Consider the following 20,601-nt stretch of genomic DNA (forward strand, 5'->3'; position numbering starts at 1 on the left):
ATTCCTTCTTTCTGAAAATTTATGATAATGAATATTCAGTAAATATCATATTTATTGTGGTTTTCCTGCCTTCCTTCAGTTTCGTTACCTCCCTTAGAAGGCTGCTCCTTGATTTCTTCAGCATCACATGCTTACCTCCATCTTTTAGCCCTGATTACATCAAAGTAATCTCTATCTGAATTTGCCATCCCCTATACCTTCATCCTTATCCCACAATACACAGGTGTGCTCTCAGAGGGAAGGATTTGGGGTTTTGTTCACCTTATATGTCCCCAGGGCCCAGCACAAAGTTTAGGACAGGGCCAAAGCCCTATATATTAATACTGGAATGAAGACTAGCTACTCTTTATTGAGTAACGTGGATAATTACCTTGAATTCTCATAATAACAGGTGAGTTATAAATTATCTTCATGTTATAGATTAGAAAACCAGGCTTGAAAAGGTTTGGAAACTTGCCCAAGGTGACAGTGGTAGAGTCTGTTGTCACAAGAGTTTGATGAAGCCACCATTGATTCTATGTAAGACTTTTTTTCCATCATCTTTTCTGGAAATTTTCTTCAAGACTTTGCAGTTTTTTTTCTTCTTGAGATCATATGATGTCTCATCTCACCTACCTTAATATAATGAGTTAGGGAAATTTCATATTGGAAATTTTTCATATTGGAAACTTTTCAGACCTCTCTCTGGAAGGAATAGCACTTTATTTTATTTTTTAATTTAATTTTTTAAAAGGTTTTATTTATTTTTAGAGAGAGGGGAAGGGAAGGAGAAAGAAAAGGAGAGAAACATCAATGTGTGGTTGACTATTGCACACTGCCAACTGGGGATCTGGCCTGCAACCCAGGCATGTGCCCTGATTGGCGATGGAATTGGTGACTCCCTCAGTTGCAGGTCAGCACCCAATCCACTGAGTCACATCAGCCAGGGTAGGCGCATGATTTTAAACTTGCTTAAGTCACACTCCTGCTGGAGTAAAATCAGCGTTGGAACCCTGGGGTAAAATGATAAGTCTATTGAGAAGATAGGTCAACAAAATGGAATACAGGGACTACGAAAAGAGTTTTTTCTCAGCACATGATACACAATGGGAAGACTTCAGCAGGGGAGAATGGACTCTCTCATGCACAAATTCTAGGACTTGTGGGAAATTGGTTTCTTAATCCTAAGGCAGCTGTGGGAAAACTACCACCCACAGATAAAATTAATAACATCTCCTTTGGACGGGTGTGTTCTCTTTGCTTGTTGGTTTTTTCAACGAGGATTATAGTGAGTAAAATTTAGTGCAAGTTGGCGCCTTCCTACCAAGATGGTAAAGTAGGAAGTTGACACGTTTCATAAACCTTCAGTGGGTCAAACGTTTTCTTGCCCTTAACCAAAATGGTCATAGAGTTTTGCTCCATCGTTTGAAGCTTCCGGCCCTTAACTAAGATGGCGTCCGGAGTTAAAAATTAGCTTGCCCTCTTTTCTGCCCCTGACCATCATGGTTTCCACGGCGTCGATCACGTGACGTCCTCGCACTACGGCGCGGGAGAGGGGTTAAGAGGACCCTTGAAGGGTGCGCGTTCCCGTGCCTGTGCACCCGGTAGGTTTCAGTCAGAGTCACTATGGCGGCGGGCGCTGGCAAGGTAAGCTGAGGCGGCGGCAAGGGAAACTGGACCTGTCCTGTCCTGGCGTCCGGACTTCAAATCCCCGCAACCGGTCCGCGGAGAGGCCAGCCGAGTTTGCGGCCAATAGTGAGAGCTGGAGGGGGCGGGTTGAGGGGGTCGAGAGCTGAGGCGGGCACCGGCGCTTGACGGCCGTTTGTTTTGGTGTTTCTTTACCAGGTCGGAAAGTTTCCTGCCTCGCCTGGCACTGCTTGAGCGTGTCCCACCCGCCGAGAGTGGTGGAGGCTGGGGCGGGCTCAGCCCGGGGCCTCCAGGCCTCTCCCCGAACCTTCGGGCCAGCCTCCCTCCCCCACCTCTTCGTCCGCCTGGAGCTGGGGCTGCTGTCCCTGAGATGCGACCCTCGCTGGGGCGACCCTGAGAAGAGGCGGCCGGTGTGCTGACCAGTAGCCAAGAGCCCAGGGATCAACTTCTTGCGGGCGGAGACCCCCGAGTCTCCCCTGGGTCGCGCCTAGCTCGTTCAGCACCGGCCTGCTGAGCCGAATCCCCGCCCTGGTCGCGGGCACGCCCGCCAGGTGCCCGGGAATCCCTACACGGCCGCTCCCCGCGCCCCCGCGGGTCCCTGCACCCGGTGCCAAAGACCCCAGCCACCGCCGCCTCGGCTTGTGCCAGCCGAATTTCCCCTGCCAGCTCCTGGCGGCCTCCGCGCTTCTGGGGCAATGCAGACTGTCCCGCTGGCGGTCTAGACCCCTTCGGACCGTTTTGACCCTTCCGCTTCTGAGACCCTAGAGGACGGGTGGTGGCTGCCGGCTACACCGCCCTTCGCTCCGAAGGGACCTTCACGGCCGCATAGAACTGACCCTTCCTTCATGCTGCAGTGCTGCAACATTTCCGCCACCGAAGGGGGAAAAGCGGCCGCGATCCCAAACAAAACACAAGAATTGGTGTGTGACTCATCTGCTTGGATACCTCCAGTTCCCAAACTGTCTTCCAGGAGTTTTCTTGGCTGAAGCTGTCCGATGTTTGAGCCTTTTCTTCCCAGGGTAGAAGATGGACTGAAAGCTGCCAGTTGGAGACTTTTTGTGATCAGGGCCCTGCTGGGTTTTAAAGAAGGTGATGGGGGTTGTACTGGCTTGTCTTCCCACTCAAGTGAAGAGTTGTTGATGTTCACTGGTTATGCTTAGACAATGCGCAGTTTGTTTTAATATAAAATTTTGGGGGGGACAGGGGTATAGGCTTGTGACGGGCAATCCGGATCCGGTGGAACCCCTCTTTGTCCCTTGGTAGGAGAGACACCCCAGTCTGTCCTCGATGCCGTCAGCCTTGGCCATCTTCACTTGCCGCCCGAACTCGCACCCGTTTCAGGAGCGTCATGTCTACCTGGACGAGCCCATTAAGATCGGCCGCTCCGTGGCCCGCTGTCGACCTGCGCAGAATAATGCTACCTTTGATTGCAAAGTGCTGTCAAGGAACCATGCTCTCGTCTGGTTTGATCACAAGACGGGCAAGGTAAAGTGACTACATTGTTTAACAACCATTACTTTTTGTTTCCCTTTGCTCTTCTTGCGATAGGGTATGCGGGATCCCAGGGTTTGCACCTAGAGCAGACTTCCAGCAAGGCCACGGAATCAACTTTTTGTGTGTCTGGTTCCAGTGGAAATTTAATTGAGGTGGTTGAATGGAAAACAGAGACGGTATTGTAATTAAATGTCTCGGAAGGGCGATGGCATCTTGATAATGTGGTCATTCCCAGTGAAATCCCAAACCCTAATTCGTTTAGGAAAACTAGTGAAGCTTGGCTTCTTGCTCTCAGTCTTTTTAGAAAGGTGAATTTGTAGTTCAGAGTTTGATTAAGCAAGCCGCAGTTCCCAAAGCAATGCGGGGAATCTGTGGCCATTATTACACTGGGTCTCAAGTGTCTGGTGAGATGTAGTTAACACGTAGCTTTTAGTTGAGTTTAAATCAGGGCCTGTCTAGTAAAGGCCATCGTTGGTGTAAAGTTGAAAGATTTGATATGTATATAATATACCTATGAAGGAGTGATTTCCAGTTATCAAAGCCAATTTAATTAGGCATGAATAACTGACTACATTTTCAGAGTTTTGTTTGCAAGTTGAGTGAACATATACCTATTGTTTTTGGAAATCACTTTTTGATGTTGCCTGCAGCACTTATTAAAATACTTCATGCAGACTTACAGAGGTGCTATTTAAAACTCAGTGTTAGGAAATTAATTTATTTTCTGAAATTATATTCAATTCTATCAAGTATTGCATTACCTAGCTACAAAAGGAGGAATTTAGTGCTCCTTATTTTAAGTGCTACCATTTTTATGTTGGCACTCTGATTTACTCTACATGTGGGTGCTTATATTTTTAAGAATACAAGGAAAAAATAAAGACCTTTCAATTTTTAAAACTTTATGTGTGTGAAGAATATGCTAAAAAGCTCATCTTTGTGCTTAAACCTCGGGTTTTAGTTGAGCTATGGAATCAATTCCAATTTAGAGCAAGTTATGTAAGACTAATAAGAATATCTCAGATTTCACCTCCTGACTTTTGCTCCCTCTTTGAGTTAAATGATTCTTTTTTAACAGGAGGATTTAAATCATCAAGAGTAGTGCTTTGAAAGAAAAAAGAATCCTGAGCCTCAAAAGGAAGAAAGTAATACTCTGTTGCTAATGAATTAAAGAATTATTATATAAATCATTTTCAAAGAAAGGAGGAAAAGATTGCCCAAGTGCTGTGTGCTTGCATAATACCTTATCCTATTCTGTGTGTAGGATGAGAAATGAAAAGTATGTTTTTCGCCCTGGCTGGTGTGGCTCAGTGGATTGAGTGCCAGCATGTGAACCAAAGTGTTGCTAGTTCAATTCCCAGTCTAGGGCACATGCCTAGGTTGCAGGCCAGGTCCACAGTAGGGGGCACATGAGAGGCAACCACACATTGATGTTTCTCTCCCTCCTTTCCCCGTCTCTAAAAATAAATAAAGTTTTTTTAAAAAGTGTTACAAAAAAGTAGAAAAGTATATTTTTCTATATAACACCACATGCATTTACCTGTGAACAAACACTTTTTTGCCCTTCCTGGAAACTAAAGTTTGGTTGCCTGAAAGATTTCATGGATTACCCATAATAATTTAAAATGAATATTCATAGAACTCATCTTTCTATCAGTCAGATTCAAACATCATTTATCTGCTATAGTGCCTTAACCATTTTTACATTTTTGTCTGTTTATATTCCTGGGCAACAGTTACTATACAGTTTAATCAGATTACAAGTTTGCTTAAAGTACACACTGTGGAAATGCACATTTTTTACTTTGATTCAGTACTCAAAGGAGATTCAGATTTTTTTTTTTTGCTTATTTGCCAAACAGTGCTTACGTGGACATTGCTTTTCATGGTTATACTAAAACCTGCAAAATAAGTTATTTTAAGATGACCAAGACCAGATCAATAGTGAATGTTTATTGTATAAATTGTGATGGCATGTTAAAATTTTAAGTGGAATTTGTTATTAGAAAAACATCTTGAAAATGTTTGCAACTTTGTTCTGCCATTTTCCTTCTTATTTCCACTTTATTAGTCAAATACTCAGAATGTGAGGACACTCAGTACTTTAGGTGTAGATATAATTATTGGCTATTAAACCACCTAATCTAGTTAAAACAAATAACCTGTCAGATTTTGCCATATGATCAAATTAGTTTAGCAACTAACTATTTAAAATTTAAAATCAAATAGACTGGTTTTTATTGAGCATATGTTATGTGCCAGATACTGTGAGGTACACAGTTCCAAAGAAAACTCACAGTTTGACCAAATATTATTTATTGTTTTCTCTGTGAAATTACCAGTTCAAGGATTTCTGCTATAATTGTCTCATAACAAAAGTCCCTGGGCCATTCCCAGCAAATTCTTTTGTACAACTCAAGAATCCCCCTCTCCTTCTGTAAGCATCTCCTCAGGCAACTTTTTTTCCCCAAACATCTGTAAGCCTCAGTTTTTCTCTTGGGATAATAATGGTACTTACTTTTGTTTTGAGGATTGAGATAATCATGTAAATCACTTAGCACCCTTTCTTGGGCCTTATTAAGGGTTCAGTACTTAGGGAGGAGAAGGGTGTTTGAGGTTAGGGGAAAAGGAACCATCTAGGAAGTTTTTGCAATTTGTTGTATTGCTGTGGAGTCTTAGAAAGATATGAGAAATATTTTTTCATGTGATGGCATATATAGAAGTAATTTTTTAAATTAGAACATATAAAGTTGAAAGCTTCGTCCAGATTTGCACTTTACCTGGAAGGTGGCAAGTTGGGGTAATATGCCCTTCGGTTGATTTTCATTGTGATTGTTGTGTTCTGCATTGGCCATTATGGGAGGCCCATTAAAATGTGGAAGAAATAATAAACATTTGAAACTTTCAGATTATTTAAGGATTGTTCATTATAGAAAATTTTCCACACGTAGGCACATGGAAATGTAGGTGACACTTTAAAAATATATATATTTTATTTCTTTTTAGAGAAGCAGGGAAGGGAGGGAGAAAGGGAGAGAAACATCAATGTGTAAGAGAAACACTGATTGGTTTCTCTCACTCGTGCCCCAACTGGGGACTGAACCTGCAACCTAGGCATGTGCCTTTTGCCTTGTGGAATAGCACCCAACCAACTGAGTCACATTGGTCAGGGCCAGGTGACACTTTTTAATGCTAAGTTCATGGAATGTGTTATGGTACTTAAAATCTGCATGTTGTAGTAGAGCGACTTTTTTTTTGAGAGTGAGTGAGTCAGGGGGAGGGAGAAAAAAACATTGATTTGTTATTCCACTTATTTATGCATTCCTTGGTTGATTCTTGCAGGATGGGGGATCCCAAAAGATCCAGGAATTTACTTATAAAAATTGTACATTTATTCTTACATGTTTAAACTTCAGTCACCTTTCAAGTATTCCCCATTTGATGCAATATACCTATCGAGGGATTTTTTCCACTGCTCAAAACAGTTTTTGAACTTGTTAATTTTGATGCCTTTTAGTGCTTCTGCCATTATTTGTTCACCTTTTCCACATTTGCAAAATGTTTCCCTTTGAAGACTTTTTCAGTCTGGGAAAAAAAAATGGTTGTTGGGGCGAGATCAACTTAATAGGGAGGGCAGGGTTTAAGGGTCATGCCATTTTTGGTCAGAAACTGCTGAACACTCAGCAAGGTGTACACTGGTGTGCTTATAAATCACCTATCATGAAGTGGGTAAACATGTTTGAAAGAGTCTTCAAAAAAAATTCACTGAAGCCAAATGTAGCCTCTTAGAACAACGCCAGCTGGTACACTGAAACAGATAGATTCCTATAACACTCACCTAGCAGGGGGAAGCCTGTACTGCCGGAGGCCTGCCCTCCAGAAGATAATTCTTGGTTTTTGATCTTCCTTTGTAAATGCCCTAACCAGGGATTGAACTGGCAACCTTGGCATATTGGGATGATGCTCCAGCCAACTGAGCTACCCAGCCAGAGCAAGGGTGACTGGTTTGCCATGAAGTGGACTTTAATAAGCTTTCCTAAATTATCTACTTAGGGATGTAGTAGTTGGATCCCTAACTACTAGGGACGTAGTAGTTGGATGTTATTGCCCTGCTTGGATGCTGGCCATATGTATCATCCTTTGTGGAGGTTAAGTTTTTCAAGTTAGAGAGTAGATGATAGAATGGTTATTAATCCTTCTATTGATTCAATGTACCACTGAAAAGCAAATCTATCCATATGCTGGTTATAAAGAAAGGATAATGAGTGGACAACCTCTTTATGATTTGGAAGGCCACCCCTGATTTGAGGCTTTCTGAGTAGGTGGTAGTCCAGTGGTTGACACAGTTATGAAGTCTATTTTTAGTCTTATTGTAGTAATAATAGTAGTTGTTGTTTACTTCCAGTTTCACTTTTTTACTTAAATTCAACACATACTTTTGAGCACCTGTTCCAGCATGATCTGTTTTAGTGGAGGGCATGGCGAGGGGGAAGTAAATGGAAAGAACTTGTAAGAAATTGTTATTTCTTTTTTTTAGGAGATTATATATTAGGAAGGATGACTATATACCTTGAGAACAGTTAATTGAGATAAGATAATATTATGTAAGTTTAAATGGCAAGAGAATGATAGTTATTTGAATTGGACTTTAAAATAAGAGGTGCATAAAGTGCTTTTTGGGTTGTTTTTGTGTAAATTGAGGGGATGAGAGTGGAATAAAATAGGCAAAAGCCGACAATTTTAATGAGTTTGACATCTTCCAAACAAACACTGTGGAAACAAATTTTGTTGGATTGTAGAGTTCTTTTGGAGAGCAGCTATAGTGAACATCCATTCTGTGAGATGGTTTTATGTTTGTGCCTTATTTTTGTAGTTAGTTGTCAGACCCTGCAGGAGAGGGTCTCTGCCTTATATATGTTTCCTTTTATTTTGTGTAAAGCAGATGTTGGGTAACTAAAGTTGAGTAGATAGTATGGTGCCAAATTGTGGAGTATATTGATTACCAAACTAAGGACATGGACCCATAGGCTATGGAAAGCCAGGGAGAGTTCTGTGCAGAATACTGACATACCAAAACCAATTAAGAGTGATACAACAATATGTAGAGACCTGGAGCAAGGAAAGTGAGTAACAACTTAACTAACATTTGTGGTGTACTTCATACCATGCCCGTTCTAACTGCTTTACATGTTCATTTAATCCTTAAATAGGTGTTCAAGGTAGGTGTTTATTTTTCCCATACTAACCTATGAGGAAAGTAAGGCACAGGAAATTTAGGTTAGGTTAACTTGCCCAAGTTCACATAGCTAATAATGGTAGAGCTGGGATTTGAACTGAGGTATTCAGACTCTTGATTCTAGGGCCTAGAACCCAAGCTTTTAACCACTCTGCTATTCTGAGGCTTTGTAGAAGTTTAGGTGTGTCATTTTGTAAGGATATAGGCCAAATTCATAATAAAAATGAAAAATAATTAAATGGGGTACATGCAAGGGACCACTGCCTGTACCACCTAGCTGGCTGCAGGCAGGTTTTGGGAAAGATGGACATGGACCCCCTCTTCAAGTGCTAATGTCATTTCTTAAAAGATTGCCTCTGCTTAGGTTAGGATTTTCACACATGGATGAGTGCTGGATGCAAGGAAATAGAGGAAAATGCTAAATTTCAGTTACAAATTAGTGAAAATGTTCAGTTGGAAGATAGCTTGAGAGCCCATGGACCTTAGAGGTAAAGAAAACCTCGCTTAGGCTCTATATAGGCTTCCTAGAGGCAGCCTTTGGATTTCTGCTTGGATTGTCCATTATTGTGCTCTTCCTACTTTTTGGGACAGCCATCTGCATTTCCTTGAATCCACTGTTGCCAGATTTAGAGACTTGCGGGCAAGATGGAGGCATAGGTAAACACACTTCACCTGTGAGCACAACTATAGCAAAAATTACAACTGAACTACAAAAGAAAATCACTCAAATTCACCAGAAAATCGAAGCATATGGAAGTCTGACAACCAAGGATTTAAAGAAGCCACATTCACCTTGAATAGGCCATGCTACTAACATAGGGAGTCAAAGCACCTCTACTTAATATACAGAAACAAACACAGGGAGGCCACTAAATTGAGGAGACAAAGAAGTATGGCTCAGATGAAAGAACAGATCAAAGCTCCAGGAAAAGAGCTAAAAGAAATGGAGATAAGCAACCTATCAGATGAAGGCTTCAAACAATGGTTATCAGGATGGTGCAGGAACTCATTGGGTATTTCAATGTCATAAAAAAGATCCAGGCAAAAATGAAGGTTGCATTAAGTGAAATAAAGAAAAGTCCACAGAGAACCACAGTGGAGGGGATGAAACTGAGATTCAAATCAACGATTTGGAACATAAGGAAGAAAAAAAGCATTCAATCAGAACAACAAGAAGGAAAAATAATTCAAAAGAATGAGAATAGAATAAGGAGCCTCTGGGATATCTCCAAACTTACCAACATCCAAATCATAGGAGTGCCAGAAGTAGAAGAGGAAGAGCAAGAAATTGAAAAATTATTCGAAAACATAATGAAAGAAAACTTTCCTAATTTGGCAAAGGAAATAGACATACAAGCCCAAGGAGCACAGAGAACCAAGCAAGATGAACCCACATCATAATTATAACGCAAAGATTAAAGACAAAGAATCATAAAAGTAGCAAGAGAAAAGCAGTTGGTTAAAACAGTTACCTACAAGGGCGCTCCCATAAGACTGCCCGTTGATTTCTCAACAGAAGCTTAGCAGGCCCAAAGGGATTGGCAAAGAATTATTCAAAGTTATGAAAAGGAAGGACCTGACAACCATGATTACCCAACAAAGCTATCATTTAGAATCAAAGGACACAGAAAGAGCTTTTTAGGCAAGGAAAAACTAAAGAATTTTTTTACCACCAAACCAGTATTACTTGATTACCCAAAATGTTATAGGGTCTTCTTTAAGACCCCTTAAGAAGAAGGAAAAAAGAGATAAAAATATGAATAATAAATGGCAATAATACATGCCTATCAACAGTTGATTGTAAAAAATAAATGAAGATGCAGCAGAAACAGTCATAGATACACAGAACATTTTGATGATTGCAGATGGGAGGTTTGTTGAGGGGCTGGTGAAGAAGGTGAAGGGATTAAGTACAAGTTGATAGTTCCAGAATAGTCATGGGGATATAAATTACAGTATAGGGAATATAGTCAATAATATTCTAATAACTATGTATGGTATCAGATGGGTACAAGAAATATAGGATGTACATTTAGAAAGTTATGTAATGTCTAATCACTGGAGTGTATCCCTGGAACTAATATAATATTATATGTCAACTTTAATTGAAAAATAAAATGTTTGAAAAAATCTTGGTAGTTGCCCATTAATTTTTAGCACAATAATATGAACTCCATCTCTTACTCTTTTTTTCTTTTGCCCCAAACTCTGTGCAGTAGCTATATAACAGTGTTGACTGTTCCTAGAGCAAGTGCCTTTTCTGCAGCTTTGTCTTGTCTTCCAAAATGACCTTTCCTCTTCATACCTTGAGACCCTGACTCCCACTACCTGAAGAATTAGTTGCTCCTTCCTCTATATCCCATAGAACTTTGTATATTATTTTATTATGAGACACAGAAAACAAAATAACTATGATGCAAATATGTACCGTTGCCCTGCCAGATGTGAGCTCTTGAGAACAAGGGAATGGGCACTACATAAATGTTTGAACGAGTGAAATGGGAAAAGTGGAGCAATTTGTATTTCTTTGAACCCCGATAAGGGTGAAAGGGCAGTAGGTTATTCGAGTTCTTAATCTGTGATCATGGACTCAATTACCAATAAGTAGTTTTTGTATAAATCATTATTTATTGGAAACTTGCAGTGTGCAAGATACTTTGCTAAGTGTTTCAGGATCAGATCATCTGTGGTTGGTAATGATAATTTTGCGCTATTACATATGTCTGTGTTTTCATGCAAAATAATACTTTATTTTAAGGATTTTATAATAGAATGCTTTCTTATTTCACTTGATTTGTGTAACACTCTAAGGTAGGTAGAACAGCTACAGAATGGCTCCCTTTTATCTAAAGAGAGTTATGTTTAAAGGTTATTTGTACAAGGTCACCTATTAGGAACTATGGAGTTGGACCAGAATATAGATTTTCTGAAAATAAAAGCCAGCTACTAGACATTTATTCTGAACTATATCAATATGTATTGAACAATCACTGTAATGAAAATCTGTCTTGCCTTCACTAGATTGCTCAGTTGTTTGGAGTGTCATCCCATGTACCAAATGTTGCGGGTTCTGCTTTTGATCAGGGCGCATACCTAGGTCGTGCGTTTGATTCAGGACACATGTTGGAGGCAACTGATCAATGTTTTTTCTGTCTCCTCCCCTCCCTCCCTCTCTCTCTATCCCCCTCCCTGCTCTCTCTAAAATCAATAAACATATCCTTGGGTGAGATTAAAATATATATATATATATTTAGATATATATATATAAAGAGAGAGAGATTTTTTAATATATTTTTATATATTTTTCTTTTTAAAATTTTATTTAAATTGTTATTTAAATATATATAATATATAAAGAGATAATATATATATCTTTTTTAAATTTTATTTAAATTGTTGTTGCAGTACAATTTTCTATCTTTTACTCCCATCTCAACCACCCACCCAACCCTCTCCTCCTCCCTCCCATTTTCCACCCGCCCCTAGTTTTTATCCATGTGTCTTATACTTGTTCCTGTAAACCCTTCCCCTTTTCCCCTGAAATTCCCCTGAAATTTCCCTCTCTCCCCTCTGAACTCTGTCAGTTCTGTTCTTTATTTTAGTATATATATATCTTTGGCTCTCTTGAAAGATAATCTAAGCTATTATTTTTTGGATGCATAACTAAAATGCTTGTCATGTGACAGACTTTCCAAGATTGAGAGAATCTAAGTTAATTATTTCTCTGAGTTAACTAGCATTGAGTTAACTAAACATATCTCTACTACTCCTAGCAATAAATATATTTTTTCTTAGGCTTGCATTCAGGCAACTGATTTGGATTTGGGTATTCATGCAAATGAATGAAACAGCCTTGGAAAAATTTGTTTGCCAGAGAATTTTTTATCCTTTAAAGAGAATAGCTGACAGATTAATAAGTAAAGTTTATAGGTATTTGAACCCATGGAAGCTTTTGGTGATTAGTACTGTATCCTTTGTTATATATACAGTTTTGGTTAGATTTTAAAGACATAAGAAACTTTGTTATACACACACACACACACACACACACACACACACATATTTAAAGATTTTACCTATTCACCTTTTTCTTTTCTTTAAAAATTTTTTTTTCGCATTTTTTATTGTTGTTTTAAGTGCAGTTGTCTCCATTTTCCCTCCACCACTCCCCCTTACCTATTCACTTTTAAGACAGGGGAAGGGAGAGAAAGAAAAATCAGTGTGTAAGAGAAACAGTGATCAGTTGCCCTTTGCACAAACCCAACCAGGGACCTGGCCAGCAAACCAGACATATACCAGCTGGAACCCAAAATGACAACCCCTGGGTTTGAGGGATGACACCCAACCCACTGAACCACACTAGTCAGGGTGGAAACTTTGTGTTTTTTTTAATTTATTTATATTAAGGTTTTTTTAAAAAAATTTATTTCTAGAAAGGGAAGGGAGGGAGAAAGAGAGAGAGAGAAACATCAATGTGCGGTTGCTGGGGGCCGTGGCCTGCAACCCAGGCATGTGCCCAGACTGGGAATCGAACCTGCAACACTTTGGTTCACAGCCCGTGTTCAATCCACTGAGCTATGCCAGCCAGGGCTTATATTAAGGTTTTATCAATAATTTCAGGCTTATAGTTTTATCTACAATAATAAGTACTGACTTGTTCCAGTTGAGCCAAGCAGAAATGAATTTCAATGTGGAGTTTTAAGCTGTTACTTCTTTTCTCATTTTTTACTTATACAAGTAACTGGAATGCATTCTCATAAAAATTCAAGCAATAGGGAAGTATAATGAGTGTATTATAGTCTTCCTTCACATAGGTGCCTCCCATCCTCTTCCCCTCCTCCAGAATTAACAGTTGTTATTATTTTATGTGACTTTCAGAACTTTTTCTGTGCATTTACCCACTTGGGTATGGAGGTAAAGAAACATTGTTTTTTTGTCCTTATTTTGTTTAAATAAGTAATCAGATCATAATTTAAAATGTGCTTTTTAGCTTGCAGTTTCAAGTGAGTTGAGGTAAGCTATTCTGAAATGTGTTAATATGCTCTAAGTTCTGACCAGCACCCAGACTGTTGTGACATTAATAGCTATCATTTATGAGCACTGGATATTGTGCTAAGAGTTATGTGCTTTATCTCAACTAAGTTTCACAGCAAACTTTTAAGGTGGGTGGTATTACTATCTTCAGTTTGTAGATGACATAGATAGTGGTCAGGAGTCAAACCATCTATTTCCAGAATGCACACCCCTGACCTCTCTATTGCTTGCTCCCTCAGTTCTCTTAGTCGTTAATCTTATCACCAATCTGTTAGTTAACAGTAGAGCAAGAAAAAAATGCATTGGAATAAAAACCTTGTCTGTTAAGGCTGAGATATTTTGGTAGTAACACTTTAGAGTGTTGAAGATTAGTTCCTCAAACAGTACTTACTCATCACTTAACATATTACAGGTTGAATAAAAACAACTTTTTACATGTAATATAGGGTGGGGCAAAAGTAGGTTTACAGTTTGTGTGGAAAATAATATAATAATTAGTAAATAATAATATAAAAATAAACTCTGTTTTGTGTACTCTCAACTGTAAACCTTCTTTTGCTCCACCCTGTATATTGGAGTATCACTGTTCAGATACTATAATATACTGAAAAATGTACTTTTTTCTTTCATTGGATAATTTTTAAGTTTGGTACATATGGAGTTTGTGTTTTAAATCGAATATATATCCCCATAAGTAAATCTAATGTAGAAAAAGTGACTATATTTGTTTTTTTAAACTACTTAGCTACAGAAATACTAACTATATTATTAGATACTAGCTACAAATTCGTTCCATTTCAAACTTCAGGGATAGGAAATTAGATCATGTTGTATGTTACAAGTATAGGTATGGTAGTTATGCTTTTTAGAATATACAAACTTTGTAGTTTTGAATTTTTCAAAAAGTTTGTGTAGTAAAAAGGAATGTTACAGAATTACCATGTAACCCAATGATTCTACTCCTAGGTATAATAAGCCCAGGAGAAATCAAAATAGTGTCCATATAAAAACTTGTATGAGTGTTCATAGCAGCTTTATTCATAATAGTAAAAAAAACAAAAGGTATGGCCCAAATGTTCATCAACTGATGAATGGGTGAATAAAATATGGTATAGTATATTGCCAAATATTATTTGGCAATAAAAAGGAATGAAGTACTGATACACGCTACAACATGGATGAACTTTGAAAGTACTATGTTAAGTTAAAGAAGCCAGACATATAAAGACATATATGGTATGATTTTGTTTATATAAAATGTGTGGGATAGGCAAATCAGTAAAGTCAGAAAGTAGGTTAGTGGTTACTGGTTACCAGGGACTGGGAGTAACAGGGAGTGATAGTTAATTTTATATGTCAACTTGGCTAGGCTATGGTATTCAGTTTTTGTCCAAATACCAGTCGAGATATTGCTGTGAAAGTATTTTTTAAAATGTGATTTAACATTTAAATCAGTAGACTTTGATTAAAGCAGATTACCCTCTAGGAGTGTGGTGGGCCTCATCCAATTAGTTGAATGCCTTAGAGAAAAGACTAAAGTTCCCCTGAAGAAGAATTCTGTCTTCAGAGAGCTATCATAACTCAAGCCTACAACAGTGACTCTCTCTTCTCTAGCCTGCTAACTTGCCTTGCAGATTTCAGATATGGCAGCCCCTACAGCACATCAGCCAATTCTTTCCTTCCCTCCCTCCCTCCCTTCCTTCTTCCTTCCTTCCTTCCTTCCGTCCTTCCTTCCTTCCTTCCTTCCTTCCTTCCTTCCTGTTTGGAGAATCCTGACTAATATAAGGAGTGACTGCTAAAAGGGTGTGGGGTATGGGTTTCTTTTGGGGATGATGAAAAGTTATAAAATTATGGTGATATTTGCACAATTCTGAATTATACATTTTAAATTGGTGAATTGTATGGTATGTGAGTTATATCTCAAAAAAGCTCTTTGTAAAAAATGTTAGATGGAGTAATAGCTTAGTGACAGCAGATTAGGGTGTAGGAGGTGGAAGAGTGTAAAGTGACTGTTCAAATGTGAATAGGATTAACAGCAGCTTTTGAAGTACCTTTAACTTAATTTTTGTCACTGTTTTCCTATTGTGGGTTGTCTTACTCTTGGCTAGACTTTTGTTTTAACCAATTTAGTAAAAGAAGATTGTGTTTCCAATTTTGAAATATTCATTAATAGGTACTATTTGGGTGTTATTGAGAAATTATAGTGCCAGAGTCTTAATGTGAGAGTCGAGAAATGGATGGAAATAAACAGTTTAAAAGTCTCAGTCTGAGCCTGGGAAGCTTAAGATATTAATTTCACTCACTGGTGAATCTTTGTGTATGCAGGCACATAAAGTGCGATAAAATATTGTTAGAGTGAGTGATGATGTATTGACTAGCAGAAAGCGTTCATTTAAATTATACTTGAACTTAAACTGGGACCATTATGCGTTCCTAGTCTTTAACAAGTATCTGAGTATCATACTTGAAAGTGTGGCATAGTGTCCAGTAGGCACATAGTATTGAAAAATATAATTGTAATACAAATAAGTCCACCAGTAGAACTATCTGTGAATCATAGTTTCCAAAGAGCTAAGGGAGCGATGTATTCCTTCCCCTAGGATTGGGGGCAGAAAATGTGGAAGGAATGAAGAGGGCTTTACAGAGAAAGTTGTTTTTAAGCAACTGTTTGAAGAGTGAGTAGGGCTTTGCTAACTGGGTAAAAAAAAAAACAAAACAGGGCTTTCCAGCCCAGGGAACAGTATGTGCTTAAGGCACAAAAGCCTGAAAGAAGATGATGTATTCTGGGAAATGCAAACCCAGCTGTTAACAAAATTGGGAAGGAGAAAATAGAGCTGCTGTCAAAACTTTGGGGGTAGTTGAACACTGCTGACAGAGGCCTAGGGGACCCAGTGTGGCTAAAAGCTTAAAAGCTCTGGAGTTTGACTACCTGAGTTGAATCCTGGCTCCACTTCTGCCAGATATGTGACCTTGGGGAGTCTCTGTGCCTCAGTTTTCCTCATCTGTAAAGGGAGGCTAACAGTGGGATTCATACTCATAGGATTGTTGTAGCGATTTAATGATAATTCACTTATAGCAGTTCCAGAATTCCTGGCACAGAATAGGTACTCAATAACTTGTGGCTATTATAATTTTTCTTTATTTTTAGTTGGTGTGCTTCATATAGTAAAATCTGTTGTACTTATTTTCCACATATCTTTTTTCCATTGCTAAAAAAGTTTTCTTCTTTCAACATCTCTCTTTGGGGTTATCTAAAGTAAGGGAATTAATTCTTTAGTACCTTGAAACTTTTAGAAATGTGTTAAAGAAATAGCATGATATAATAAAAAAGAAATATTTGGTCTTTGTCCCAGGTTCCTGGCACATAGCTCCTAAAACTCATGGAGTCCTCTGGAGTGATAAGAATGTTTTTGTATGCTAATAAGATGACTGGTGGCTGGGTACCCCTAGATAGCTTCAGGATGGAGCTGATCACCAGAAAGACCTAGCGATTGGAGGGATGGAACTTTTATTCCCTTTTACCAAACTCCAGGAAGAGGGGTGGTGGCAGGTTGAAAATTAAGCTCTGTAAAACTCTTGAACATTGAGACTCAGGGAAGTTTGGGTTTGGTGAACACATTGAGGTGCTGGGAGGGTGACTCACCCAGAGAGGGTATGGAAACTCCAAGCCTCTTCCCTCATACTTTGTCCTGGCATTTCTTCCATTTGGCTGTTCTAAATTTTATTCTTTGTAACAAACCAGTAATAGTAACTAATGCACTTTCCTGGATCTGAGAGTCATTTTAGTGAATTATCAAACCTGAGTTTATAGCTGGTTCTTGGAAGTATCAGTGACAGCCTGGGACTTTTTGACTGGCATCTGCAGTGAGGACAATCTTATGGGACTGAGCACTTAACTTGTGGGACTGACATAACTCCAGGTAATATCAGAATCAAATTGAATTGAATCATATCAAATCAAATCACACCCAGCTTGTATCAGAGAGTTGATGTGGTGTTAAACAGAAAAGACACCTCACATATGGTGTCAGAGTGTTGTAAGTAAAAACAGTTCAAATAGTCTTATAATCAATATCCATTATCCAGTACTACCAGGTTTCTATAGTTTCCCTGTTAAAAGCAATAAAAATCAGTAGCATAGTTGGCTTGCCTTACTTGAAGATTTGAAATTGTAGGAGTCAAATAAGTTTTATGATGAGGATCTAGTCAGTCAATCAGGCAGCATGTCAAAGAGTGTATATTAGGCAATGTGGGGGCATGCTGAAGGTGTTAAGACGTTGCTTTATTCTTTATAAAGAGCTTATAGTATAATTGGGAAGCGAAAGCTAACCCCCATAAACAATTAGGGGAAGAATTAAGTTTCTAACTGGAATTAAGAGCTCTATGTGATTAACATAGGGAAGGCTTGTTTGTCTGGGAAGGAGTACTTAAATTGGCCTTGAAGATTTAGAGTAGAAAGGAATAGGTATCCTTAGTGGTGTAGAGAAGTCTGCATAAAAGGCATAAAGCCCAGAGTGATAGTCAGGAGGCAGCTGTATGTTAAGGAGCCCCACTACTGGATTGGTCGAATACTTTAGATTAAATGATAAAGGTAAACCTTAGTAAGGTTCATATCAGTAAGACTGTATGAGGGTTGACAGGACTATAGGCCATAAATCTTTAAGGAACCTTGTGTCACAAACCTTGTGGGTAAGAATCTTGGATTTGCAACTTTGGGGAAAGCTATGCCTCCCGATAATCCATTGAGATAACCCTAATAACTAAACTGGTATTTCTATAGTAGATAATGAAACACCCATCTGTTTTAATATGCTGACTTAATAATAGAGTGATTGGAAATGATGAATATTTGATTCATAGTATAGTGAGTAGGCAAGATTTGAAAGTTTCAAAGTATGATTTCTTATTTTCAAGATTGTTTCTTTTTCAGCATATTAAAAGATTGTGCTGGTGTGCATCATTTTAAGGTATATTTTTTGTCAGTTGTTTTCAATTCTGGAATAAACTCATTTAAATAATATTTCTGGTATTGCCAGAAGTATAGATTTAATTTTTCAATGAAAGATGAAAGTTACAAGGACAATGGTGAATAAAGTATTGCATGTGAAAGTCCAAGTCAGAGGCAGGTGTTAGTGATAGACCCAACATTAGAATTTCAGTAGAAATATGTTTAAAACATAAGACTTATGTGGTTGTACTGGTCTTGCATTTTTAAATTGATACTCTAAGCTGAGGTTTTTGTTCGTAATTGCTAGTTGTGTGGAGGCAGAGTTGTAGATAAGCATCAGTAAAGTTTATTGGCATTATACTTGGATTTAATTGGTTTCCCTTGCCCCTTGCCAGTGACCTGATTTGAGGTTGTATCCAAATTTTGTCTTTTGTTTTAGCTGCAGCTATTTTGAAAGGTGATATAACAGCAGGCAAACTATTTGCATATGTGTGAGAAAGTGATTAAAAAGCACTTTCAAATATTTGGTATTTGTTTTCTAAAAGTTGTTATTGTTTCTTTACTAATCTTTATTATTACTGTTTTGTCATCATAGCAATATGGATGCTAGTTGTGCTAGTAAATTACAGACTTTAATAGAAATTATTTTCTGAAATGACTGCTTTGTTGTAGGCCTGCTGATTAACTGTTACCCTCTGTTTTTCATATGTAAAGTATTTGATTCTGATATTTAAGTACTGCTGCCAAAATATTATTCACCAAAACAAAATATTTGGAGTGCTGGTATCTGAATGTTGGGGCTGGAGAAAAGAACTTAAAAGTTTTAAAGTAGAGTCACTTTTAAAAAAGACTTGCTAGAAGACAGTACTCTTTATGGTTTCTAGAATCAATGTCATAGCTCCAGTTTTTTGACTATGTAATATTTAAAATAATTTTTTTCAATTACATTTGACTTTCAATATTTTATATTAGTTTCAGGTATACAGCATAGTGGTTACACAACTATGTAATTTATGAAGGGATCCCACAACAATTCTAGTACCTACCTGGCACCATACATAGGACTTTTGTAATATTCTGAGAGTATTATTCATCTCACCTAACCTGTCAACTTTCTTTTGCTTTGAATTTGAGTTTTCTGGTTGTCTGCAGAGTTAGACTGCATACCTCTTAGTTATGTATGCCCTAAGCAGTGTAGACACACAAAATAAAAATTTATATGATGTTTGTGTATGTTTACATTGTTTTATTATATGTTCCATTTTTTTCTTGTTGTCACATGCAAGTTTTGCATTAATTCAGACTTTGTGGTTTTTATCTGTTGATTATTTTAAGTTTGGGCATATTTTGGGTAAATACTGGATTTTGTTGTTTTTCTGAATCAGAATTAAGTGGAGGTTTAATATTCTCTTCATGGATATTGATTGCCACAATTCTCACTGATTTATCTCTTAATATATTGAAATATGATCATGTTTATCACAAACATACCTTTCATTATATATTTTCTGGGTCTTTACTTATTATGGCCCTAATTAGTTTATAATCTCCTTAAAGGCCACTGTAATTGCTTATGCTGCCTTATAGCCCTACAATAAAAGTACAGTGGCCAATATTTAGTAGGTAAAACTTTATTGCCAACATAGTAACTTTCTTTGTTTTTTTGATTGTTCAATTACAGTTGTCCCCATTTCCCACCCCCCCCACTAATCTCCCCTGCCCTGCCTACCTCCCTCTCCCACAGTCAGTCCTCTCCCTCACCGTTGTCCTTGTCCATGGGTACTTTATACAAGTTCCTTGAGTTGATCCTTCCCCTTCTTTCATCCATTATCCTCCTCCCCTATCCCCTCTAGTCACTGTCAGTTTGTTCTTTATTTCTAGGTCTCTGATTCAATTTGCTTGCTTGTTTGTTTTGTTGATTAGGTTGTACTTACAGGTGAGATCTTATATGGCATTTGTCTTTCACCACCTGGCTTATTTCACTTAGCATAATGCTATCCAGTTCCATCCATGCTGTTGTGAAGGGTAGGAGTTCCTTCTTTCTTTCTGCTGCATAGTATTCCATTGTGTAAATGTATCACAGTTTTTTGATCCACTCATTTACTGATGGCACTTAGGCTGTTTCCAGCACTTGGCTATTGTAAATTGTGCTGCTATGAATATTGGGGTGCATAGTTTCTTTTGAATTGGTGTTTCAGGATTCTTAGGGTATAAATCCCAGCAGTGGAATTGCCAGGTCAAAGGCTGTTTCTATTTTAATTTT

General features: G+C 38.3%; 1 protein-coding gene and 1 long non-coding RNA gene across 2 annotated transcripts in view; one reads left to right on the forward strand and one right to left on the reverse strand.

Annotated features, from left to right (window-relative positions):
* Window positions 1-1,440: 1,440 nt before the first annotated feature.
* The window catches only part of LOC114501907 (sarcolemma associated protein), a 156,414-nt gene continuing 137,253 nt past the window's right edge, over window positions 1,441-20,601 (forward strand). Inside the window, 2 exon segments of the mRNA XM_036030949.1 lie at window positions 1,441-1,626; window positions 1,825-3,127. Of these exon segments, the coding sequence (XP_035886842.1) occupies window positions 2,914-3,127 (214 nt within the window). The 5' untranslated portion in view covers window positions 1,441-1,626; window positions 1,825-2,913.
* On the reverse strand, window positions 9,755-19,298 carry LOC118501647. Its single transcript, XR_004904281.1, has 3 exons — window positions 19,285-19,298; window positions 16,913-16,916; window positions 9,755-10,533 (listed from the first exon to the last, which is right to left on the reverse strand). It is a non-coding gene; the product is annotated as an uncharacterized LOC118501647 (long non-coding RNA).

The sequence above is a fragment of the Phyllostomus discolor genome, chromosome 7, assembly GCF_004126475.2.
Source record: "Phyllostomus discolor isolate MPI-MPIP mPhyDis1 chromosome 7, mPhyDis1.pri.v3, whole genome shotgun sequence".
Classification (NCBI taxonomy): Eukaryota; Metazoa; Chordata; class Mammalia; order Chiroptera; family Phyllostomidae; genus Phyllostomus; species Phyllostomus discolor.